This window comes from Centrocercus urophasianus, unplaced genomic scaffold (assembly GCF_019232065.1).
Source record: "Centrocercus urophasianus isolate 14NV4802_14NV808 unplaced genomic scaffold, USGS_Curo_1.0 seq_30, whole genome shotgun sequence".
Classification (NCBI taxonomy): Eukaryota; Metazoa; Chordata; class Aves; order Galliformes; family Phasianidae; genus Centrocercus; species Centrocercus urophasianus.
Window position 1 is genome coordinate 6,274,853 of NW_024884867.1, and position 21,105 is coordinate 6,295,957.

The window sequence follows — 21,105 nt, forward strand, 5'->3', positions numbered from 1 at the left end:
CATTGTTTGGCCCGTGTGGATGGGGATTCAGAATTATGCTTGTGTAGGGAGGGGGTTTGGTTACGTCCGTTAATGTTATTCTCTCTCCCTTTGCTACTGAGGCTTTGTGCGTTGCTCGCCCGCACTTCACCCGGGCTGTCAGAGTAAGGAAAGTGCACAGATACCAACATGAAAATCTCCACGTGCTCCTGGAACGCTCTACCCGCGTTCTCTGAGACCACCAGCTGCTCCCAAAGCCCCTCGACCCGCTGTACGCCCGGGGCCGCACCTGAGCCCCGCGCAGGGGGCGGGAGGGGGGCGGGCCGAGCCCCGGTGGCGGCGGCCGGCGCTCACGTGACCCACAGCCTCACTCCCTCCGCGCTCCGCCATGGCTGCGGCGGCCGCTGTCGGTTCGGTGCTCCTCTGCTTGCTCGGCCTGGCGCTGCCCGGCAGCGCGCTGCACACCAAGGGCTCCGTGCCTCTCGACACCATCACCTTCTACAAGGTACCGCCCACTCGGAGCGTGTAGCCGGGCTCAGCGGGGCGCTCGGGAAGGGGGGTGCGGCCGCGTCGGGAGCGCTGCGCCGCCGCCACGTGCGGTACCACGACTGTCCGCACCGCGCAGAGCAGGCCCCGAGAGCCGGGGGTCTGCGCGGCGGGCACGGGGCTGCGCCGCGAGGAGAGCGCTGGGCTCGCGGAATGGCCGAGGCGCCGGACCGGCCGCGGCGCAGCCAATAGCAGAGCGGCAGCCGCAGCGCGCAGCCAATCGGCGCGGTCCAAGTGGAGCCGTGCCGCGGGGGCCTGCCTGGCCTTGGGCACCGCTGCACGAAGCCGGGCCCCGCCGTGGGCGCGCCTGTTGGAAAGCCTCGTAGTGCAGCGAGGGGACTGAAGGGACAGCAGTCAGGAAAGTGTTGCTCTACACAAGCTGAAAATTGTTCTTGCCACGGGGCGGCCCTCTGCTTGGTTGTGTGCTGTGACAGACCTTCTTGGGCGTTGTAAGGATAGCGCGTTCTACAACTCTTCTACCACCCTGCGTGGGCAGGGGGCGAGGGAGGCGATCCTGATCCTCCTCCTGCTGTGCCCTGGGCAGGCCGCAGCTGGAGCCCAGCTCAATGCACACAGGGAACTCCTGGAGAGACTGGCAGGGGGCTGCAGAGGTGGTCGGGGCCTGGAGCATCTGGTGGTGGGGAAAGGCTGAGAGCCCTGGCATGAGCTGCCCAGGGAGATGGCGGATTCTCCTCCTTCGGAGATGTTCAAACCTGCCCGAGCACTTTCCTGTGCATCCTGCTGTAAGGAAGCTGCTGTGGGGGGAGGTTGGACTGGGGATCCCTTCCAAACCTTTGCCATTTGGTGGCTCTGTCCAAACTCATTTGGAAAGGGAAACCTGAGCAAAATCCAAAAGCAATGGCTCAAGAGAAGGGGAATCAGTCAAAACAGTAATTCTGTGTTTAGTGAACCAGCACAGCATTTCCACTCCTGCCTGTTCCTCTGTTAGCAAAGAGCTGTGGTTGTCATGCTGGGACATGCAGCGCGACATTAGATTTGGCCTCTATCCTCTTAATGTCCCACTGAAAGTTGTTTCATTGACTTTCTTCCAAGATGCTAATCAGATTTACAGTGAGCAGATCGTGTATAAATAAAGCTGTTAGCAGATCCTCCAAACCTATCATGTACCATCTTTATCATCTGCTGTAAGAATATAGACATGCATTTTTCCTTCACGCTGCAGTGAGTCATTTACCAAAGGCCATAATTATGAAATTTCTATCCTCCCTCTGCACCTACTCATTGCATAGGAAGATAAGAACGTGCTAAAGCAACCTTCAGCTACTTGTGAATTGCTTAAACCTGACATGACTGAATTTCGATTTTCTGTTTTCTTGTTCTAGGTGATCCCCAAGCATAAGTTTGTCCTTGTGAAGTTTGATACACAGTACCCTTATGGCGAGAAACAAGATGAGTTCAAAAAGCTGGCAGAGAGCTCAGGCTCCAGTGAAGATCTTCTGGTGGCTGAAGTGGGTATATCAGGTGAGGAGCTCTGAGCAGATTGGCACGCTGTGCTTGGGTGTGGAAAATGAAACGTGCTGCAAGTTTGTAGCAAACCCTCCGTGTTCTGCTGACGAAGCACAGAAAGCGGTCAATGCACTAGAGCTGGTGCAGTTTGATCATCTTGCAATTGGCTTCAAGAGAAAAGCACTGAGGAGCGCATCAGCCACCGCACTTCCTCTTGCACTGTGGGTAGATTTAAGAGTTTGAATTTTAAATTTCCCCCATGCTGACTTCTGTAAGCACAGATGGATTTACCTACATAGCATAGCTGAAATCCCTTCATTAACATAACTTGAAGAACAGCAAACATCTTGCTGCTTAGCATGCTCTCTACACATAGGACAAGAAAAACAAAACTGTGTAACTGTAAAATCAAATGAAATCAATGGATGGAGCAAAACAAGAACAAAAAAAAAAAATATATCAAAATTTCCCATAAGGAGAAGTGGGTTTGTACATAGAAATGCTGGTGATGACTCGTGCTATCGCAGCCACAGCAGAGCATCGTTAGGATTTGGGATTTTCATTTGGAAAACCTAAGGATGTATTGCCTGGAGTGTTTTTGATGCAGTGTGTGGCATTTCATGGCGAAGAGGTCCTTAGGAGAGAAATACTTACCAGTTTGTGTTTAAGAGAAAACTGCTTTTTTTCTTTTGATTAGCATATTGTGCTTTTCTGTGTTTTCTCTCATGACAGATTATGGTGATAAACTAAACACTGAGCTGGGAGAAAAGTACAAGCTGGACAAGGAGAAGTACCCTATCTTTTATTTGTTCCAGGACGGTGACTTTGACAATCCCTTACCTTACTCTGGCCACATTAAAGCTGGGGCTATTCAGCGCTGGCTGAAGAGTAATGGCATCTACCTGGGGATGCCAGGCTGTCTGAAGGAGTATGATGTGCTGGCCAGCAAGTTTATGAGTGTCACTGACAAGTCAGAACGCCAGTCCCTCCTAAAGAAGGGGCAGCAGAGCTTAGAGAAAGCAAAGGAAACCGAGAAGAAGTCAGCTGAGCAATACTTGAAAATTATGAGCAAGATATTGGAGCAGGGAGAAGAGTTTGCTGCTAACGAAGTTGTCCGAATCACAAAACTGATCGAGAAGAACAAAATGAGTGATGGAAAAAAGGAGGAGCTCCAGAAAAGCCTCAATATCCTCGCTTCTTTCCTAAAGAAGAATAATGAAAAAGATGAGCTCTGATATGCTGGGGAACTTTGTACAAGCTGTGAAACACTGTCAAGTCCTAACCAGTTCTCCCAGTGCAAGCAAACTTCCCGCTGACTTCAAGAGAACAGCAGACGTCCTTGAATCCTCAGTTATGAGATCAAGAGGAAGCAATGCCTCAAAACCAGTATTCTGCGTGTTGGGAAACACACCTTAAAGCAAGCTGCCGTACTGTGAAATATTATTAAATAACAGTGTTACAATAGACCAAAAAAAAATCACTATATTGGCCCGGAGCACATTCCCGGTGGTTTTTACATCTGTTCCCTGGCAAACCAATGACAAAATTCAGTCTCACATTCCATGTTTCCAAAGGTCAGAGGTGATGCCCCTGCCATGCCCACCTGTCCCTGCCTTTTAGTGTTCCTGGGTTTTGTTCTGTTCGCCCCTCATCCCTCCCTCTTTCTCCCCGGTGGGGTTTTCTCTGAGTCCTGTCCTTACCTGCTGCTGACTGAGAGCTGCCATTTCCTTCTGCCTTTTCCCGAGGCTGTTGGGCTGAGGGTTTGATCTGCACATCACAGCTTGTCCTGCTGCAGCAGAACCCCTTTGTGGTACCCGACAGAGCCAGGTCTGAGCACTGAGGTTTCCTCCAGCTGCAGTTACATTTGGGCTCACCCATTTGTGCAAAAATGCTTTTTTCCAGTGGCAGATTAAATTCAGGTGAGTTTTCCCATGGCTGAAGGCATCTGATGCTTTTTTGACTGTTCTTCCTGTCCAAACTTCGCCTCATGAATTAGAACAGGAGACACAAAGGGACATTTAACAGTTCCAAGTGGTCGCTAACACAAAGAAAATACTTTCTCCAGCCTGATCTTCAGAATGACACTGTGAAACTAAAGCTTCAGCAGCCCTTGGCAGAGTTAAAACTATTTAAAAAATGAGGTCTTGCGACAGGAAGAAAAAAGCATTAATTCCTTTAAAAGCTTTTCCTTAAAAGCTCTGTCAGGATCACAGTCAAACACCTTCACGTTTTACCTTGAGACTGTGCTTTCTGCTAAGCAAATTGGTTTCTGTGGGAGCTTTGCTGCCTTTTGAATCCTGGGGTGGGGATGAAGAGCTGCAAGACGAAATGTATTAATATTGCTCTGATGATAATAATAAAAACTGGTTCCAACAAATAGCCGCTGCTTAAACCGCTTTTTTCTAAAGGAACGGCTGCTGGTTTGCGGGGTTGGTGGGAAGGTGAGGCTGGCTGAGGCTCCTGAGGAGGCGCTGCTGCCTCAGCTCGAGGACCTCTGAGGCGACGGAGCCCGCGCGCCCCCTCAGCGCTCCCGCCAACGGCCGCCGCGCGCCCCCTCAGCTGCCGCCGCCCGCGCGCGCAGCTCGCAAACGCGTTCCCGCCCACGGCCTCTCGTGACGCCATCAGCGCAGCCGGCAGGGATGGGGCGCGCTGCGCCCATGTGCTCCGAGGGGGGGCGGTGTGGCGAAGCTAAGCAGGGTCGCCCCCGGTCGGCTGCTGGAGGGGAGACGACAAGAGTTCGGGATCTCCGCGAGCTCCGCTCTGCGGCACAGCTCCCCGCACCGCTATTCCCGGACTTCTGCCCAGCTCTTAAGCGGCCCCGAAGGCGGGGCCGGGCGGGGGCGCGGTGTGGTCCCGGGGCGGAGCGCGGGCGGTGCTCGGAGCCCCGAGAGCTGCGCGGGGATCGGCGGCGGTGCCCATGGCCAGCCCGGAGGCGGCCGCGTCCCGGCTGGAGTCGGGCTGGCAGGAGGTGAGCGCGCCCGGACGGCCCTTCTCTCAGCTGTCGTGGGCTGCGAGAGAGAGTTGTGCAGGGGCTGCCGGGCTCCGTGCGGCTCTCCGTGACGAAAAGGTTCTTCACGGGGGGCGGTGGGCACGGAACGAGCTCCTCCCGAGCTGCTGGAACTCGGACGACGCCCTTAAAGCAGGGCCGGGGTGCCGTGTGGACGCTGTGTTCCCTCGCGGCTCATTCTCTGGTTCTCCCCCAGGTCTACTCAGCTCTCCAGTGGATCCATTTCACCATGGCCATGCTCAGGTACAACGGACGGGCCCCAGCAAGAAGGGAGATGGTGTATCCCGGCCGTGAGCATGTTCCCATCCCAACCTGTGCTTTGTTCTGTCAGTGTTATAGGTTCCAGCTCCATCATCACTTACGCCATCTTTCAAAACGTGGTGCGATCCCCCGAGGTAAGGACTATAAATCACAGAATACCCGAGTTGAAAGAGTCCTATGAGTATCATTAAGTCCAACTCCTGACTGCAGCCCTTATTCTCTCCACGCTGAGCTGCTGGCACCTTGCACATCATGTTTTTTTTCTGGCTAAACCTTGTTTACGGCAGCTGGGAGGCAAAGGGCTGCTGCAGAGCGTGACCCTTTGTCCATAGTGCAGGTTTGAGATTAACCTTGAGCTGTGCTGCGCAGGGAGAAGTGGGTTCCTTAACACCACCTGAGTCCTCTCTTGGGAATGAGGTTTTGTTGGTGTGCTCTCCTTTACAGGGCAAAACTCATGGAGGGATGAGGAGCTGTGCACAGAGCTGCTGGGGTGTAAATCTCATAGGAGATGCAGGGATAGGGGTCTGTCTGTGGGTTTTTCTGAGTTGTTTTCGCAGGCGGGTGTGCTGCTGAAACTGGCACAGCTCAGAGGTGCTGCAGAGTTCAGGCTAAACTAGACTGGACTGAACAGCAGTTTGTTGTGCTGACAAACTCAGCTGAGCTTTGAAAGATTTCACCTTGGCCGTGTGCAGGAACAGTTAGCATTTCTAATGCCAGAGCAGCACCTGTCACGTCCCAAGTGCATCACACTTTGGGATCCTGTGTATCCAGGATAGACCAGTCACAACAGTCTCCATCCCAAGCCTGCCACGCTTTTCTGTCCATGTAAATCCCCCTCTGTCCATCCAGGACCTGAGGCAGTGCACAGAGCTGTGTGAAGCTATGGTTCTTTGTCTGGGATTTGCAGCCTGGTCTGTGGACCATGCAGATAACAGGTTACTGCTAAGAGCAGTAGAATGGTACAGCTGGCAGCTGCGTTGTAACAGAGCTGTCTTTATACTCCCCTTGTCTTCAGCGTGGGTTTGATCATCAGCCCACAGTCAAGGACCTGCAGGGAATGCAGTAAATTATCCTCCGTGAAGGAAGGCATGCAGACAGGCTAACAAATGACATGCCACTGGATGAAGCAGGGTGGGGAGCAGAATGTATGTCCAAGGCAGATTGCTCCTAGGTAGCCAGAGCCTCACAGAAACAGTGTGCCCAGCACATCCAGAACGAGCTGCAGAGATCTCAGGGTACTCCCATTGAGGAAGGAGAGCTGGATCTCTGCCTTGGTGCTAGGACGGTTGCTTCCTGACTTCATGCTGCACTTGGTGCCTATCAAAAGCTCCTTCAGTTAAGAGCTGCTGACACATTGCCTGCACCTGGAGAGCACTGGATGTGGCTCTTGAGATCCTCCCGTGTGGTGCTGGGTGAGGGTCCCAGAGGGACTCAGCAGCCCCAGCCCATTGACTTCCAGTCCGCATTACTCAGGAGTCCTCGTGCTATTTATTGGTCATATGATGTGTCTGTGGCTCTCACTGCTTGTGAATTACACATGGCTCCAATTCACAGATGAGCTGTTGCTGCTCAAGAGACTACAGATGTTTCTGCTCAGATTATTATTGCAAATCTGGATAGGGTGGATATCAGCCAGAATGACCCCTTTTACATCAGGCTTCCAAGCTCTTGTTCTGCTGCTGGGGGATCCACTGCTGGTGTTTAAAAAACAGCAAACTCTTCACTAACTTCCCCATCCTCTTGTCCCCACACTTCTGGTTTTATGGGCAGATTTGCAAACAAAGGGGCTGGAAGAAATCCATATCAAAGCTTGCCACAAACTGAATATTCCCTGGGTCATGAGACTCCAGAGTAGAATATAAACAGCTCTGGAGGCTGGGAGGAGAAAAATGTTATAAACACTTCCCCCTCCAACCCCCAGCTGAGGAAATAAAATATTGCATTCTTGAAACTTTTTTTTTTTTTTTTTTTTTGTATCTATGAAGTCAATAAAACTTCAGCATGAGCTAAATCATTCAGAAGAAATGATGGCAGGCAATGAACGTGGAATTTCCTCTGTCATGTCAACAGGTTCTCTGCAGGCAGATGCCTCTGGGCAGTGGCCAGGCATAGCAAGATCAACACGTATGCTCCAGCTTGGCAGCTCCCCTGAATCATTACGTCTTTACATTCCCTTCCTCTATTTTATAAATACCATTTGTTTGGTTGGTTTTTTTCCCTTTTGCAAATAAGAACCATGTTGCTTTTTGCTTACAACTGTGCGACCTACTCCTTTGTTCAGGTCTCTGCCAAGGTAGCTCCTCAGCCATCTGTGGTGCTTCTCACCAAGAACACGTATTGCTAGAGAAAGGGCTCACCTGTGTGGATGCAAATGTTGCTGCTTTTCTTATTTCAGAGCTGCTTGGCTCTAACCTGCAGTGCTCACAACCTTAAAGCTTCCCAACCTGCCATCCTCTGCCTGCCAGTGCTTCAGTTCTGCACCAGCAAGGGAAAGTCTGGATTTACCACTGGTTAAAAGAGACATTTGTAAATGTAGTGATGCAGAAGCTAGCTCCAGAGCTATATTTACCATGTTGCTGTGTTGAGTAGTATGAATTCAGAACTGGAGATGCAAGGCTGTTTGAGGAAACACATCCTGCAGGAAGCAGAGGACTGCTGTGCTGCTGAGTATAATGGGGAGCCCAGAAAGTACCAGGCAATTTGCCCCTGAAACTGCCAGAAGGACAGCTCTGCTTCAGTCAGCTGTGCCTTGGTCCTTTCCAGCCTTACTGAGCTCTTTCTTCTTACTTGCAGTGAGGAGTGTAACAACACGATGGGTGGCAAGCATTTATGTAAAGAACAACACTGAAGCAAATTTCACCCAAAGGCTCAGTTCCATGAAAAAAAATTCAAAATCAAGCCCTGCTGGAATGTTTTCCTTGGTGTGTTTAGTGTTATAATTTCGTATAGGGAAGGAAAGAAGCCATCATTTTCTCTCCAGGTTACTGAAAATTAGGTACCAAAGACTACAATTAAGAATCTAGATAATTAGGCTGCTTTTCCAGAGTGTGTGCTCTACCCCTAACAATGTCAGTGTTGGCTAGAACTTTGCACAAATATTTTCCTGCAGTGTTTACAGCCCTTTTGGCCAGTGAGTGGAAACTGGAAGTAGGGTGGAAACTGCCCTTAGAGGAGGTGTGACTCTGTTCCAGGCAGATGCAGCAGCACATGCGAGCAATGTGTGACAACATTCAGTCTTAGTCATCAACTGAAATGTCATAAAAACAAAGGAAAAATGTCTGTTTTGAGTAATTTCACATCTGAAGAAGAGATTGTGTTTACCTGATGTTTGATTGTTCTTTTAGTTGATTTCATAACAACGTCACTTCTCCCTGCGAACCTGTCTCATTCTGCCATAGTGTAGCACTGGGGACCTTTGAAATGTTTTCTGTTAAGGTTTGATGGTGCTTGTGGATCGTGGGGCAGAGAAGGCATTTAGAACAGGGCATCTGCACAGAAGCAGCTCCTCAGGGCAAGAATCAGAGGGCTTTTATTTGCCCTGCCTACAGAACTGGGGGTGAAAACACATCTAGATGCTGTTGGTGGCCACGGGGCTGCTGTGACCATTGTTCAAACCTGCTGATTTAACTGCAATTTAACTTTCAGGTTCGCCCTCTATTCTACCTGAGTCTCTCTGACCTATTTCTGGGCATGTGCTGGATTGCCGGAGCACTGCTTTATAGCACACCAACCTCCAAGCACGATCTCATCTGCTACAACCTGCAGGCAATGGGACAAGTAAGTAGCCTTGGCGTCACAGTTTGTGCTCTTACGCTGTGCTCACTGCTGTAGTCAGTCCCCCAGTGATCACAGCATGGCCTGTGGGACTGTTTCGAGACAGGCTTTGGCACAGGATCCCCCTGTGAACTTGGCTTAGCAGATCTCTTTGTTTGTACAAGAGATATTACAGTGCTAGGGTGTGGGTACGAGTGACTTGCGAGAGGCAGTAAGAAAGGCAAGGAGAGCATGGGATGTTGTGGTTACAGTGTTTGGATAGCTTCTGTAAAGTGAGTAGATAGATCTTTATCTATTTCCTGATGGCCCAGTGCCAAAGATTATCTGCGTGCTTCCCATACTGCAGCTTTTCAATTCCTCTTCGTGCTTCTCCCATTCTGGGCAGGAACAGATGCATTGTGCCATTCACTTAGGCTAAAGCTTAACATGTTAGTCGAAGAGCTGTGACCTATCTTCTCACTGACTAGGTCATGTGGATGCTCAGGGACTGCTGTGTCCATTCAACCTCAGCACCATGCCCCAGCGATTCACTTCCAGCATTCAAGCTGATTTCTGAGCCTAATTGGAGTGGAATGAGTGAAATGCCATTTTCCTGATAGTTTGCTTTCGTCTCACCAAGTTCCCATTACCACATTAGGTGCTGCATATCACTGCTCTTGAAAAATTCTTCAGGGCACAGCTGAGTGTGGACCACAGCTTTGGTTTGTAAGAGATGGTCCCTGGTCTTAATGGTTTTCTTTCAAAGTACCTACAAAAACGTGTCTAGGAAGAGCAAGTGGCTGTTGGGAGCCTGTGTGTGTGTTGTGAGGGCTGGTCCAGCCCCTTGGAGCAGGGTGGTACCCACAGATAGGAACTGTATCTGCTGTGTTGTAGCATCCAAAGCTAGCAAGGCTCTCTGTGTTCCTAAAGAGAGGACAGGGAATTGTATGGTGTGAGAACAATCACAACTGCTCTGTGTTTGGGGATGGGTGTTTGCTGCCCTGGGATATTTTCAGCAGCTGTGCCTTTGGGTGAAATCTTGTTACTCATGGTGGTGAGTGCTGTGCTCAGACAGCAGCTGTTCCTCTTCTGGCTCATCTCTGCTTTCTCAAGCTCCCTTGTGCTGCTGTGGAAGCAATGTAGTATGTTCATTCTAAGAGAAGCAATGGTGCAATTGGCCATTTGAGAATGAGGCAGAGCAATATCAAAGATATCTTTCAGACGATGGTAGAGGGGAAAGTGAGAATAGTTCAAGAGAGGCTTTTCAGAGCCTGAAGGTAGAAAAAGCCTGCGGAGATGTGGAAGAGGCATAGCAGAGATGTTTCCCTTGTAGCTTTGCCTGGGGGACAGTTCTTGAAGTTCAGTGCTGGAGTGATGTTCTTAAAGCCTGGAGAAGACATTTCAGTGCTGGAGGAGAAGGAGGTTGGTTGCATACAACGTAGCATCATTTCTCAGTGGTGACACAGCATGCTGTGCTCTCTTGCCTTTCTGGCTCTTTTTTACCCTTATTTTTTCTGCCTGTGAGCAAGCTTTTCAGGGACACTGGTGAAGGGAGGGATCTTTACTCCTACGGAGTCTTTGCAGGACTTGTCAGGGTGCAGTGCTGGGGTGTGTGGGGTGCCTGCCCCATCCCAAGCTCAGCCACAGGGTAACTGGTCCTCAGCAGCAGGACAGCTGAGATAGCGTGCATCTGGCAGGAGCTCTTGCTGCTGTTTGCTCTGTGAGAAATTAAAACAAATGGAGCACTTGCCATAGCAACAGCACCCGCATGGTGCATGTGACATGGTAGAGGACACCTCCTTGCTCAACACCCCAGCAATGCTCCTGTGTGGTGGGAACATCTTGTGCATATGTAGGAGCCAGCAACAGGTTTGACTGGTGCCTTCTACAGAGTATAAGTGATCTGTAACTAAATGAAATGTGAATAAATGTCTCCTGGCCCTGTCCTGCCTGTCTGGAGAGGAGAAGTCTTACAAGGCTTGCACTCCTGGGTGTCTCATATATACATGTGGCTTGTTTGCACACAGACACCTAAACTCTGTAAAATGCAGTGAGCCAGGGGAGCTTAGCACTCATGTTTACAGAGAACCACATCATACTGCATATGATTTGGTTGTCTGGAAGCATTTCCTTAGCAGCAGGACAGTATTCTGGCTTATGCAAACTGTTGACCTTCAGTTTATTACCAAGGACTGAAGTTCCTGCTGATGGAATTCCCTTAGCATCTCTACCTCTTGTAAAGGAGGAGATGGCTTTATTTCAAAGACTTTTTTTTGGCTCCAGACTCTTGGTTAAACTCACGATATTAAATGTAAATAGTGCTCCCTTCTGCTATGCCTTGACTTTCTTCTTTTCTCCTCCTTACTTTGCCTTTGCATTGCAATACTGAAGTTCAGAGCAGAGATTGTGGTTATAATTGCACAATTCCCCCACATTCTTCCAGTTCAGTTCCAGTGGCCTAATAATGTCCTGGCAAGCTCCACTCATGTTGCTGAGCACAATGGCGAGCCACAGAAATGTTATAATGAGGGACTTCCATGTCTCCCAGCGCCTGCTCTGTCTCCTCCTCCAGGACTGTCCCCAGCCCAAGGTAGGGCTCAGGGGAGGAGAACTCCCTTCTCTTCTTTCTGGAGACTTCACAAGTTCCTTCTTCCAAAAAAGAATGCAGTGCTGACATTTTGAGCTCTCCAAAGCGTTTTGAAGTGCAAGAGAATTATCTTTGTGGACTGTTTTGATGACTTTCTCTGGAAGTAATTGAAGAATGGCAATGAACCCTCATTAAATCTCCTCTAATGAGCAAATGAGTCACCGGAATATTCCTGCTGTAGTGCTAACAGCCCCTTGGACAGAGCCTCTTGAGAATCAGCCGAGAGTGTTTGCAACCTCAGTGAAGGAGACCAGGTTTATTTAGTGACTGCATTCCTGGACTTAGATGATACCAGGTTGGCAAACCTGTGCTCCATGCTTCTTTGGCAAAGGGTAGAAAATCCACAGGAAAATTCAGTAGCCCAGCCCTTCCTCTTTGCCTTTGTCACTGAAGCATGTGTTTCCTGTAGCAAACAACACACGCGTATATATATCTCGAGGTCAGGCAGCGCTGTTTGCACTTGACTGCCTGGAGAAACCATGGCTGGGGATTCAGAAAAAGCACAAGAAAGATTTGTTCTTTTTACAGAAGATTTCAGGTATTTGGTTTCATCTCAAGCTTCAGTCAGGGGGCTGGGAAACTCACTGTGGGGAAACAGTTTTTGTATCTTTTCTTTCCTTCTTTCTCCCACAGAGGGAAAAGGGCTCTTAGCTTGTTAATGTTCGCTTACTGTGAAAGCATTGTATCCTCTGCCCCCTCTTTCCTCTTTAAAAATACTATTGTTTTCTGTTTCTGTGAATTCACTGCATGGTGAGCTCATTACATGAGTTACAAAATCTAAGTGCCGCATCTGTGTTGTATTTCCTAATGGATGTAAAATAAAGAAGATCAAAGTGCCTTAACCCATTTTATATGGTCAGAATTTGAGCCAAAAATGAGCCAAGTCACAAAGATAGGTATTTACAAGATAGTCCTTGGGTCATCAGCTTTCGTGTCCCTGATGTAGGGCCAAAGGAAAATTGCTTTTGTGCAGGCTAAGGTGAGAACCCCTGCACATTCATCCCACACCAGTGCTGGTTGGGCACCTCACCTTTGCCTTAATGTCCTGCCTTTGGCCCATGCTTCATTGTTGAGGAACTAATGCTGCTACAGGAACTATTATTATAGAGCTAAAATACTGGTTGTTTCTATTTCTCAGGTATTCTATGTGGCCTCTTTTCTATACACTGCCAACTACACCTGGCATCTGTACATGGACCTGAAGATGAAATACAATCAGAACCTTAATAGGATGCCCTCCACAGTAAGTAGGATGATAATGCACAACAGCTGTTGGGTACTGAGGTATAACTGTGTGGGGTTTAAGAAGTGTATGTATGACAGTTTATCTTGTCAGAAGGACTTTGAAGGTCCTTCTGCCCTGTGACTGTATGAACTGATGTGTCTTGGTGGACCGCTTAGGTCAGCAGATACAGCTCAGTCTGCTACAGCATCTCAGTGAAAGATTAAGCTTGCAAGACTGAAATGGGCAAAAGCAGTTGTCAGTGCATGTCACAGAGAAGAGGAAGCTGAGGACTGTGTATTGGTGGAGTTCTTCTGCAGAACAGCAGCTTGCACCAGTTCAATAAACAGTTTATTGCTTTCGCTGCCTACTGCCAGGGCATGGCAGAGGAATGGTTCTCTAGAGTAAAGGAGAGCAGCAGGGACCTGAACAGTTTGGAACAGAGAACTGCAATTTCTGTCCTCCCCAGATGTCATACAGAATTCAAGAATGTCAGTAGTGTATTCTGAGAGTTTGAGGTAGGTGTGACAGAAGGGAGCTGCTGATAAAGGAGTGAGTTGGCTCCATGAAGAATGGGCGGTCCAGACTTCATCATCACTGACCTTTATAAAAGCCCATTTTGGAGCTGGTTTAATCACTGGGAACTGAGGAACAAGGACATAGTACTCAAATACGCTCTTTGAGTTACAGGCTAAACAAACACTTCACACGCCATGTGATCAAAATCTCTACTTGCAGTTGTTTCATTCCTCACACCTGGCTAAACAGTTGCTCTGTAACTGAAATTCTTCCTGTTATACTGCTGCAGGACAACAGACTCTTTATGCAGCTCTTCCCATTGAACACATCAGCCCCAGCCCTGCCTATACCCTTCCTCTTCCCCAGACATTTACTGTACACAGCAAACTTTGAGTCTCAGGTACTCCATCTGTCTGTGCAGGAGAAGCAGGTGGGACAGATCAGTCTGCATTTCAAAGGGTCTTGTTTGGATCTACTTGTAGGATTGGTTTCTTTCTTGATGGACTCCCATTCAAAATGCAGCACTTACATTGAGTTCCCTAGCACTACAGCTGTGCCCACATTGTACTCTCACAGCTGGTGCATGGATGCCAGCTGACAAAGTACATTTCCTGGTGAGCTGAGACCGGGACATCCAAATTGCCTGCATTTCTTCATCAGAGCATGAAGTTTCTGAAGAACAGGGCCAGGTTGGATGAATAAGGAGTACAAAGAATGACTATTTACACCAAGGAGCTCATACAGTGTCTGCTACTTGTCTGGTTCAAAGTTTCCCCCTCCAATTCCCACATTTTGAAGAAGGACATGTCAGTAAGCTTGTGGAAGTGTAGCTTGTGTCTATTGCACGTCAGCATTCACTGAGCCCTGCAGTACTGATTCAATACGAAGTGGAAACAAACATTTGTATTTAGCGTGGGCATTTATCAGCACTTTAGAACCTGGAGCTGCTGGAGTGCTCCCTAGGAGCTGGTTGCTGGGAGCCACTGGCTGTACAATCATTTAACTAAACTATTTGGACTTTGCAGGCTGTAGATTATGCAAGTTGCATTGGCCGAGTAGCAACGATTTTGTCCAGGTAAGATTCATTTCCCTCTGGCAAAATGATGTGTTTGGTAAATTATAATGCACTGATCCTGCTTTGTACTTACTCTGATGTGAGCTTTACTGAATGCTCAGAGCAAGAGTCTTTGGATGTAAGGGCCTTCTTCCAGCCAAGTTAGTTATAACTATATTAACTACATATAGTCTTTTTTTAGAGTGTGCTACCTTTGCCAATTGCCTGTATGAATGAAGTGTGGAAATTAGCAAAGTTGGTAAAATAATCCTCTAGAGCAATGTCAATAAAAAGAATTTCTAAGTCCTCTGCAGTAACAGAAGAAAGAACAAGGATTGGTTGGCTGGCAGCAGTGCATTGCAATGCAGTAACTGTGCTGTTGTCCTCTCTTCTCTTAGCCTGATCCCTTTTCTCCTAATGGTGCCTGTGTTTTGCCTGGGCAACAGCAGTAACTGCTACCAGAACTTCAGTCAAAAGCATGGGTAAGTCTCATGCTTCTCTCTGAAACAGCCTCACCACTTCTGAGTCATGGCAAGAGCTCAGGCTGCTCCCTTTCTCCCCACAGGTGTCTCTTGATGCACACAGAAATGGCTGAGCCCACCAACGAGCCGCTAACATTGAGCAGCTCTGTTTGCCGAGCAATGCATTTCTATGGCATTGGGGTCTTCCTTGTTTCCTTTCTTATCAGCTTCATAGCCATTCTGGTAAGAAACATAATCCTTGCATGCTAGCCATTGCACAAGCTGGATAGTGTGAGAAGTTCTACTTCATTTCATCATTACATGAGTCACAGATTGCTTTCCATGCGAGATGTTTCTCAGTCTGCCAAGTTTGCTTGAATGATATCGTCAGCCAGACAGTGTGGGGAGAAAATTTGTGCAGTGCTGCTTTCCTTTTGGAATGGTTGGAGGGTAAGAGAAAATATAAATCCATCTGGAGCAGCCCATCTCAAACAGGACTCAGTAGGTAGAGGAGGCTTACAGAATCGCGTGCCAGCTCAGTGCAAGAGACCAATCAATGAAGAGTTCTCAGTTCAGAGATCACTTTCTCCTCAGAAGCACAATGTTGCGTAGTGTGAAGAGGTTTAATAGAACTGACGTTGAGGATTTCACCAAAAAACATAAGATATTCTGTTCTGCAGAGGGGCAAGTGAGATCTGAGCATGTGTTCAAAACACAAGCAAGAATGTGTGCTTATTCTTTTCAGGTTGTACTCATTCAAGCCCGAGGTTTGTACAAAAGGTTTGTAAACTCCACGGGATTCCTGGGAGATCAGCAGTGGGCAATGATTAAGATGGTGGAACAACGAGTGGTTTTTTACCCCATCGCATTCTTCTGCTGCTGGGCCCCAGGTTAGCAGTGAGCTGAGTTACAGTGACAGTATTCTCCTGAGACACAGTGCCTGGCAACGAAAGTTGAAGCAGGTGAGGTTAAAGCAACACCCTTTTGTCAATCCTTTCTCACAGCTGTCCTCCTTGGAATACTGAAGCTGACAGCTTCAACAAGCAGCAAAATCTACATGGCTCTTCTCATTCTACAGGTACAAACTTCACCCTCTGATGATTTGCTTTCTCTGCTTGAACAGATGAAATAGTGTTTGTTATTTCTAATCTCTGCTCGACAAAACAGGGCTTTTCTAGCTATGAATGTAAATGCTTGAGTTGAACTTCTGCTTTTTGTTGGCAAAGAAGTTCTTTCTTGGTTGCTATGTTTTTTGCAGACTTGAAAAGGTCTCAGTAACCAAAATCACACTATCATGGAGATCTCATTAAAAAGGACTAGAAGAGTTCCTCAGAATTCAGTTACATTTTTCATTTTCTCTGAGACTCTGATTGCAGTTCCTCCCCAGCACTTGTCCAGCTGTCTGATGTGCCGGAGGCAGAATTTAGCAGGGATTATTAAAATAACCATGAGATTTCTATAGCACATGGGGGCTGCAGATAGATAAAGTCATGCTGGAAGTGGGAGGCCTGGAGTAACGTCCCAGTTTTGACAGCCTGGCAGGGAGCTGCTGAATGCTGTGCAGTGCCAGCTGACAAAGCAGCCCTGATCTCCCTTGCCATCTCTACCAGGCACTGACAGCAGCTTCCCAGGGACTCCTGAACTGCATTGTGTATGGCTGGACACAGCACGTCTTCCTCTCCCTCAAACGCAACATCTGCCGCGACGTTGACACTCAGACTCCTCTCCTGCGCTCTCAGAAGAAATTCTATGCCAGCACACTCACTGCCAGCCCTCCGGACACTGAGGTGTCCACATCTACCCTGCTCTGATGAGTTTCTGCAGCAAAAATGAGAGAAGGCAGCATCCCAATGGGCCTCGTCGTATTTTAGCAAAGTCAGCCAGCACAGCTTTTGGGCTGTCTTGGTGTGAACTGTTTTGTCATCAGCACAGTTAACTGTAGTGCTATGAGAGCCCAAGCAGATCTGTCAGAAAAGCACTTTTAGTGAAGATAGTTATTTATTTTACAGATTTCTATGGACTTGAACAGGGTTCTTTAAACCTGGTAAATTTTTAGCACAGGCTTTCTCCTTAAGGAAATATCTCTAGAAATACAGCAAATTGTATGTAACAACTCCAAGACTAGTACAGCTCCTTAGAGGGCATGTGGTCAAAAGATGTTTTACTTTTCTAAGTGTTTGTCAGGTATTTGCCATTACAAATTAACATTAAAGCAAAGATGAATATTTTTAAATCCATCTTTCAATTCAATGTAAAAATAAGAGCAGGCACCCTCCTGCTAGCCAGCTGCCTGGAGCAAGACTGCAGAGCTGGACTGGATGATCTTAGAGACATTTTCCAACCTTGGTGACCCAATCATCAGCACACACTTCTGTGCTTTGATTTTTCTCACATCTCCCTTCATGCCAACTCCTGCTTGGCCACAACACTCAGAAAATTAAGGTTCTTCAGCCCAGCGGAGCACCTCTCATGAACCTGGAGAGCAGGACTGCACGTGCATCTGTGTGTGCTCCTCTAAACGCTCAGGTAAATTACTGAGATCCCGTAAATGTATCTTTAGCTGCAGTGAGAGGAAAACGACCCTGTATTTTTCATGCTCTTTAATTTCTCACAGTTTCATTTTTAGGGCCCAACCGAAATTTATTTACATAGTTGGTTATACAAGAAGAGGAAATACTCAAGCTTTGTGTAATTAACTTTTATACAGTTCACACAGTTACGTTACATAAATCACTTTGTACAAATCTGGGACTGTCAGTCAGGGTTCAGGGATGTACGCACAGAGCCCCTCAGTCCTTCCCAAAGCTCAGCTGATGAGTTTCCCAGTGCTTTCAGGTTTTTTAAACTTCTTCTTCTTCTTCTTCTTCTTCCATATTCTGCTCCTCATTTTCAGGAGTTTCAGGTGTCTCTATGGATGAATTTGTACAGAAAAGTGTAATTATTACATTGATGTATTTGATTGCAGCAATGAGGAGAGCAACTAGAACGAGGGCAATGAGAACAGTGATTCCTATTGCAGTCCCAAAAGCTTTATTTTGGACAGCCTCTGCAATGGAGATCATGAGAGCTGGTGGAGGACCACTGTCCATGCTGCCCCCGAGGCCATGGAACTGGCAGTCTGGTGGGGCCCAGCCAGCTTTGCAGTGGCAGTGTTCAAGGTTGTTACAAACCCCATTCCCCTTGCACAAAACCTTTGCATCACACTTGGTTCTGACGATGACATCTGTGCATGTTTTGTTAATGCAGATCTTCTTTGGACCACATTTGGTGCCGTCAATTCCTCCTCCGATATCAGGTGTATCTATGCTAGCATGGTGGGCTGTGCCCCAGCACCAATCCTCAGGCCCTGGAGTCTGAATGATGGTTTCAGACTTCTCCAGAAAGGCTGTCTTCTTTACATTCACGCACTGCAGCCTTCCACACAGAGCGTTTTGGGGCTTACATTCCACAAAAGCAACTTCATTCCCATCGCCGCCACAGTTGCCAAATCGATCCCCTTTCATGTTCTGCTCTTTGAAGCAACTTTCTGGAGCACTCCGGGCTTCATCCCCAAAGACTTTTCTGCATAGTTTGTCATGGGACGCACATTTCCCACGGTAGCAGTAACCGTTGTCACCACAGGGCGTCCCATCTTGCATGTGCAAATCCTCTGGACACCACTCAGAAGTCCCATTGCAATACTCAGGCAAGTCACACTCATCTACCTCTGACCTGCACTTGTGCCCTGGAGGGTGAAAGTGGCACTTTTGACAGCACTGCCCAACAGAGCAGACAGCCCCCGGCTTCAACCTGCAATTCTGGAAGCAGCAAGGATTGCCTTGGCAGTGCTGCAGGCCCCCGCAGTCACACTGCTCTCCCTCATCTATCACCTTGTTGCCACAGGTCTTAAAGTAGAACAATCTGTTGGGCTCGGGGATGTTGTTTAAGCAGTTGCCATCCCCTCTGTTGAGCAGGTCTAAATAGCTTTGAATGCTGCAGTTGCTGAAAGCCGTGGCACCGTCGATTGAACCTCCTGTCATGTAGCACTTGGCATTTCCACACCTGCACTCCTTTCTATCGTGCTCCATCCCCAGGTTGTGACCCAGCTCGTGGGTAAAAATAGTTGCAAAGATCACAAAATCTTCTTGTATGTGAGATACAAGACCTGACTGGTAGCCAGGGTAGCAGATGCTGCCTACATACGCCAGCCCAACGGTGAGTCCAAAGTCTGTGTAAGTGAAAAGATGTGCAATGTCGTATTTGATCCTATGGGAAAGATACCTATTTCCCCAGTCATTAAAATTGGTAAGAACTTCTTCTATATCTGGGCTGTACCTGATGAAGTTGCTGCGCGTCCAGATCTCCAGCCCAATTAGGCAGATGCGGATCTTCAGAGGATAATAATGTATTTCTGATAAATTGATCGTATCAATAACCAGAAACATCACAGAGGTTTCATTGCTCCCTTGGAAGGTAAACAGCTGGTGGTCCACCACGACAAAGATCTCCACGTACCTGGTGTGCTGCAGCCTCTGATCCAAGCTTTGCTTCCCTAAGGGTTTTTTTGCCCCCATCCAGCTTGGTTGCTTTCGCATGGCTATGTCCGTCAAGCCACATGCCGAGGACTTGTCCCAGCTCTCTCGTCGATAGAGGAGGTGCTGGAAGGTCAGAGAGCCCGGCACAGGCTCGATGCCGTAGCTCAGGTTCCCGATCCTCAGCTGTCCCCTCAGCCCCGCGCAGGTGCTCAGCGCTGCCGTGGAGCCGGGGCTGCCCTCCACGTAGCCCAGGTGGTGGCAGCCCTCAGGGACGTGGGGCTGCTCCACCACCCTCATCCCGCGGGGGCTGTAGGTGATGAGCGGGAGGTTGTTCACCACCGGTCCTCGCATCTGCATGAGGTGGACGATGCGGTTTTCGCCCTCTACCCTGATGATGTAGGACACCTCTCCCTGTGCTGACCTGCCTGCTGCCAGGACCAGTTTCCTCGGCCGGATGATCTCATGGACGGCGTAACCGGGCGGCGGGTGATGGCCGCCCACCTCAGGGAGGAGAAGAGCCCCCAGCACCACCCAGACCCTCAGCCTGAGGAGCAGTGCTGTCCCGGGGGCCTGGAACCATCTCACCACCTTCAAAATGGAGGTGAAGCACCTCACAAAGGCCACCCCTGTCACCAGCATCTCCATCTCCTCACCCTTAAGGCTCTCAGAGATGGCGCCTGGCTGCTCCCTTAAGAAGGTTCCGGAAAGGCCGCATCACTCCCGGCCGCCATGTTGTGATGTGGCAGCCTGCTCCCACAGCACTGCTCTCTAACGGCCCCTCCAACCTGAGCCGTTCTGTGCCTGATTCATTGCCTCGACTCCTTTGCCAGTCTGTAAACCTGTGGTCTCCAGCCCTCTTTATCACACAGCCCTATCGGTATAGGTTTCCTGGGAGCTCCTTCCCAACATACCCATATTTATTTATTTGTAAATTGTGTGCTTGCTCTGCTGTACTTCTAAAACACCCCACGTTGGAGACCCGTGCTGCAAACAGCACCCCCAGGGCACAGGTTGGGGTTACCCCTGCACAGCCAGCCTGTGCTTTTCGTACACAGCTGAATGGGAACTGCTGAGTCCTGGCCTGAAACACAGATTGAGCAGCTGGGGAAAGGACCAGGTCAGCCCTGGGAGTGCAGGTGGAGGCAATTCATGTGTGTGATCAGAAGGGCTGGAGGCTGCCTGCACTCTCCTAGACCTCGTTTAAGGCTGACTGCCACTGGGGAAGGATCTCTTTCTGCAGATCTCTCCCCTGTGAGCCTAGATCTTCAGAGATGGGTGAGCAGTCCTTTTTTTTCCTTCCCTTATAACACCTTTCTGTGGGGTTTGTCCCTCTGTCATTACGCATCTTGTATCACCTTTCCATTGTGTTGATCCTTCTGGTTGTTACACACTGGTACAAGCAAAGGCTCTGCCTCAGCCACCCTGGGATCCTCGCTGCTCCATGTATCGCTCACAGCGATGACTGCCTGTGCAAACTATCAGGATTTCAAATGAACCTGAGCCCTTCTGTCATTTTAGTTTTTTTTTTTTTTTTTTTTTTTTCTTACTGACATCTATCAAAACAATTTCATTTTGCTATCCTACAGAAAAGAAACTGAGCTTTCCAAACTGTACACTTCTATAGAATAAGTTTTAAATGAGTCCACTGCAGCTGTGTCAGGAGTCAGTGTCTGAG

General features: G+C 48.6%; 3 protein-coding genes across 4 annotated transcripts; 2 read left to right on the forward strand and 1 right to left on the reverse strand.

The window, feature by feature from the left end:
- The first annotated feature begins 364 nt into the window (after positions 1-364).
- On the forward strand, positions 365-4,371 carry ERP29 (endoplasmic reticulum protein 29). The gene is made up of 3 exons (XM_042828888.1): positions 365-484; positions 1,869-2,007; positions 2,725-4,371. Exons 1-3 carry the CDS (start codon positions 368-370, stop codon positions 3,225-3,227), a joined length of 759 nt encoding a protein of 252 aa, XP_042684822.1. The 5' UTR covers positions 365-367; the 3' UTR covers positions 3,228-4,371.
- Positions 4,372-4,880: 509 nt separating this feature from the next.
- TMEM116 (transmembrane protein 116) lies at positions 4,881-19,147 on the forward strand. 2 transcript variants are annotated; one of them, XM_042829271.1, is made up of 11 exons: positions 4,881-4,960; positions 5,196-5,242; positions 5,331-5,394; positions 8,906-9,037; positions 12,799-12,903; positions 14,427-14,476; positions 14,854-14,937; positions 15,021-15,159; positions 15,662-15,806; positions 15,921-15,994; positions 16,527-19,147. In XM_042829271.1, exons 1-11 carry the CDS (start codon positions 4,910-4,912, stop codon positions 16,725-16,727), a joined length of 1,092 nt encoding a protein of 363 aa, XP_042685205.1. In that variant the 5' UTR covers positions 4,881-4,909; the 3' UTR covers positions 16,728-19,147. The 2 variants fall into 2 exon arrangements, with proteins under 2 accessions (XP_042685205.1, XP_042685206.1); XM_042829272.1 differs by having other exon boundaries at positions 16,175-16,619.
- Positions 17,757-20,075, reverse strand: LOC122165778 (disintegrin and metalloproteinase domain-containing protein 20-like). Its single transcript, XM_042829094.1, has one exon. The coding sequence runs from the start codon at positions 20,073-20,075 to the stop codon at positions 17,757-17,759; it is 2,319 nt and encodes a 772-aa protein (XP_042685028.1).
- Between the last annotated feature and the right edge of the window lie 1,030 nt (positions 20,076-21,105).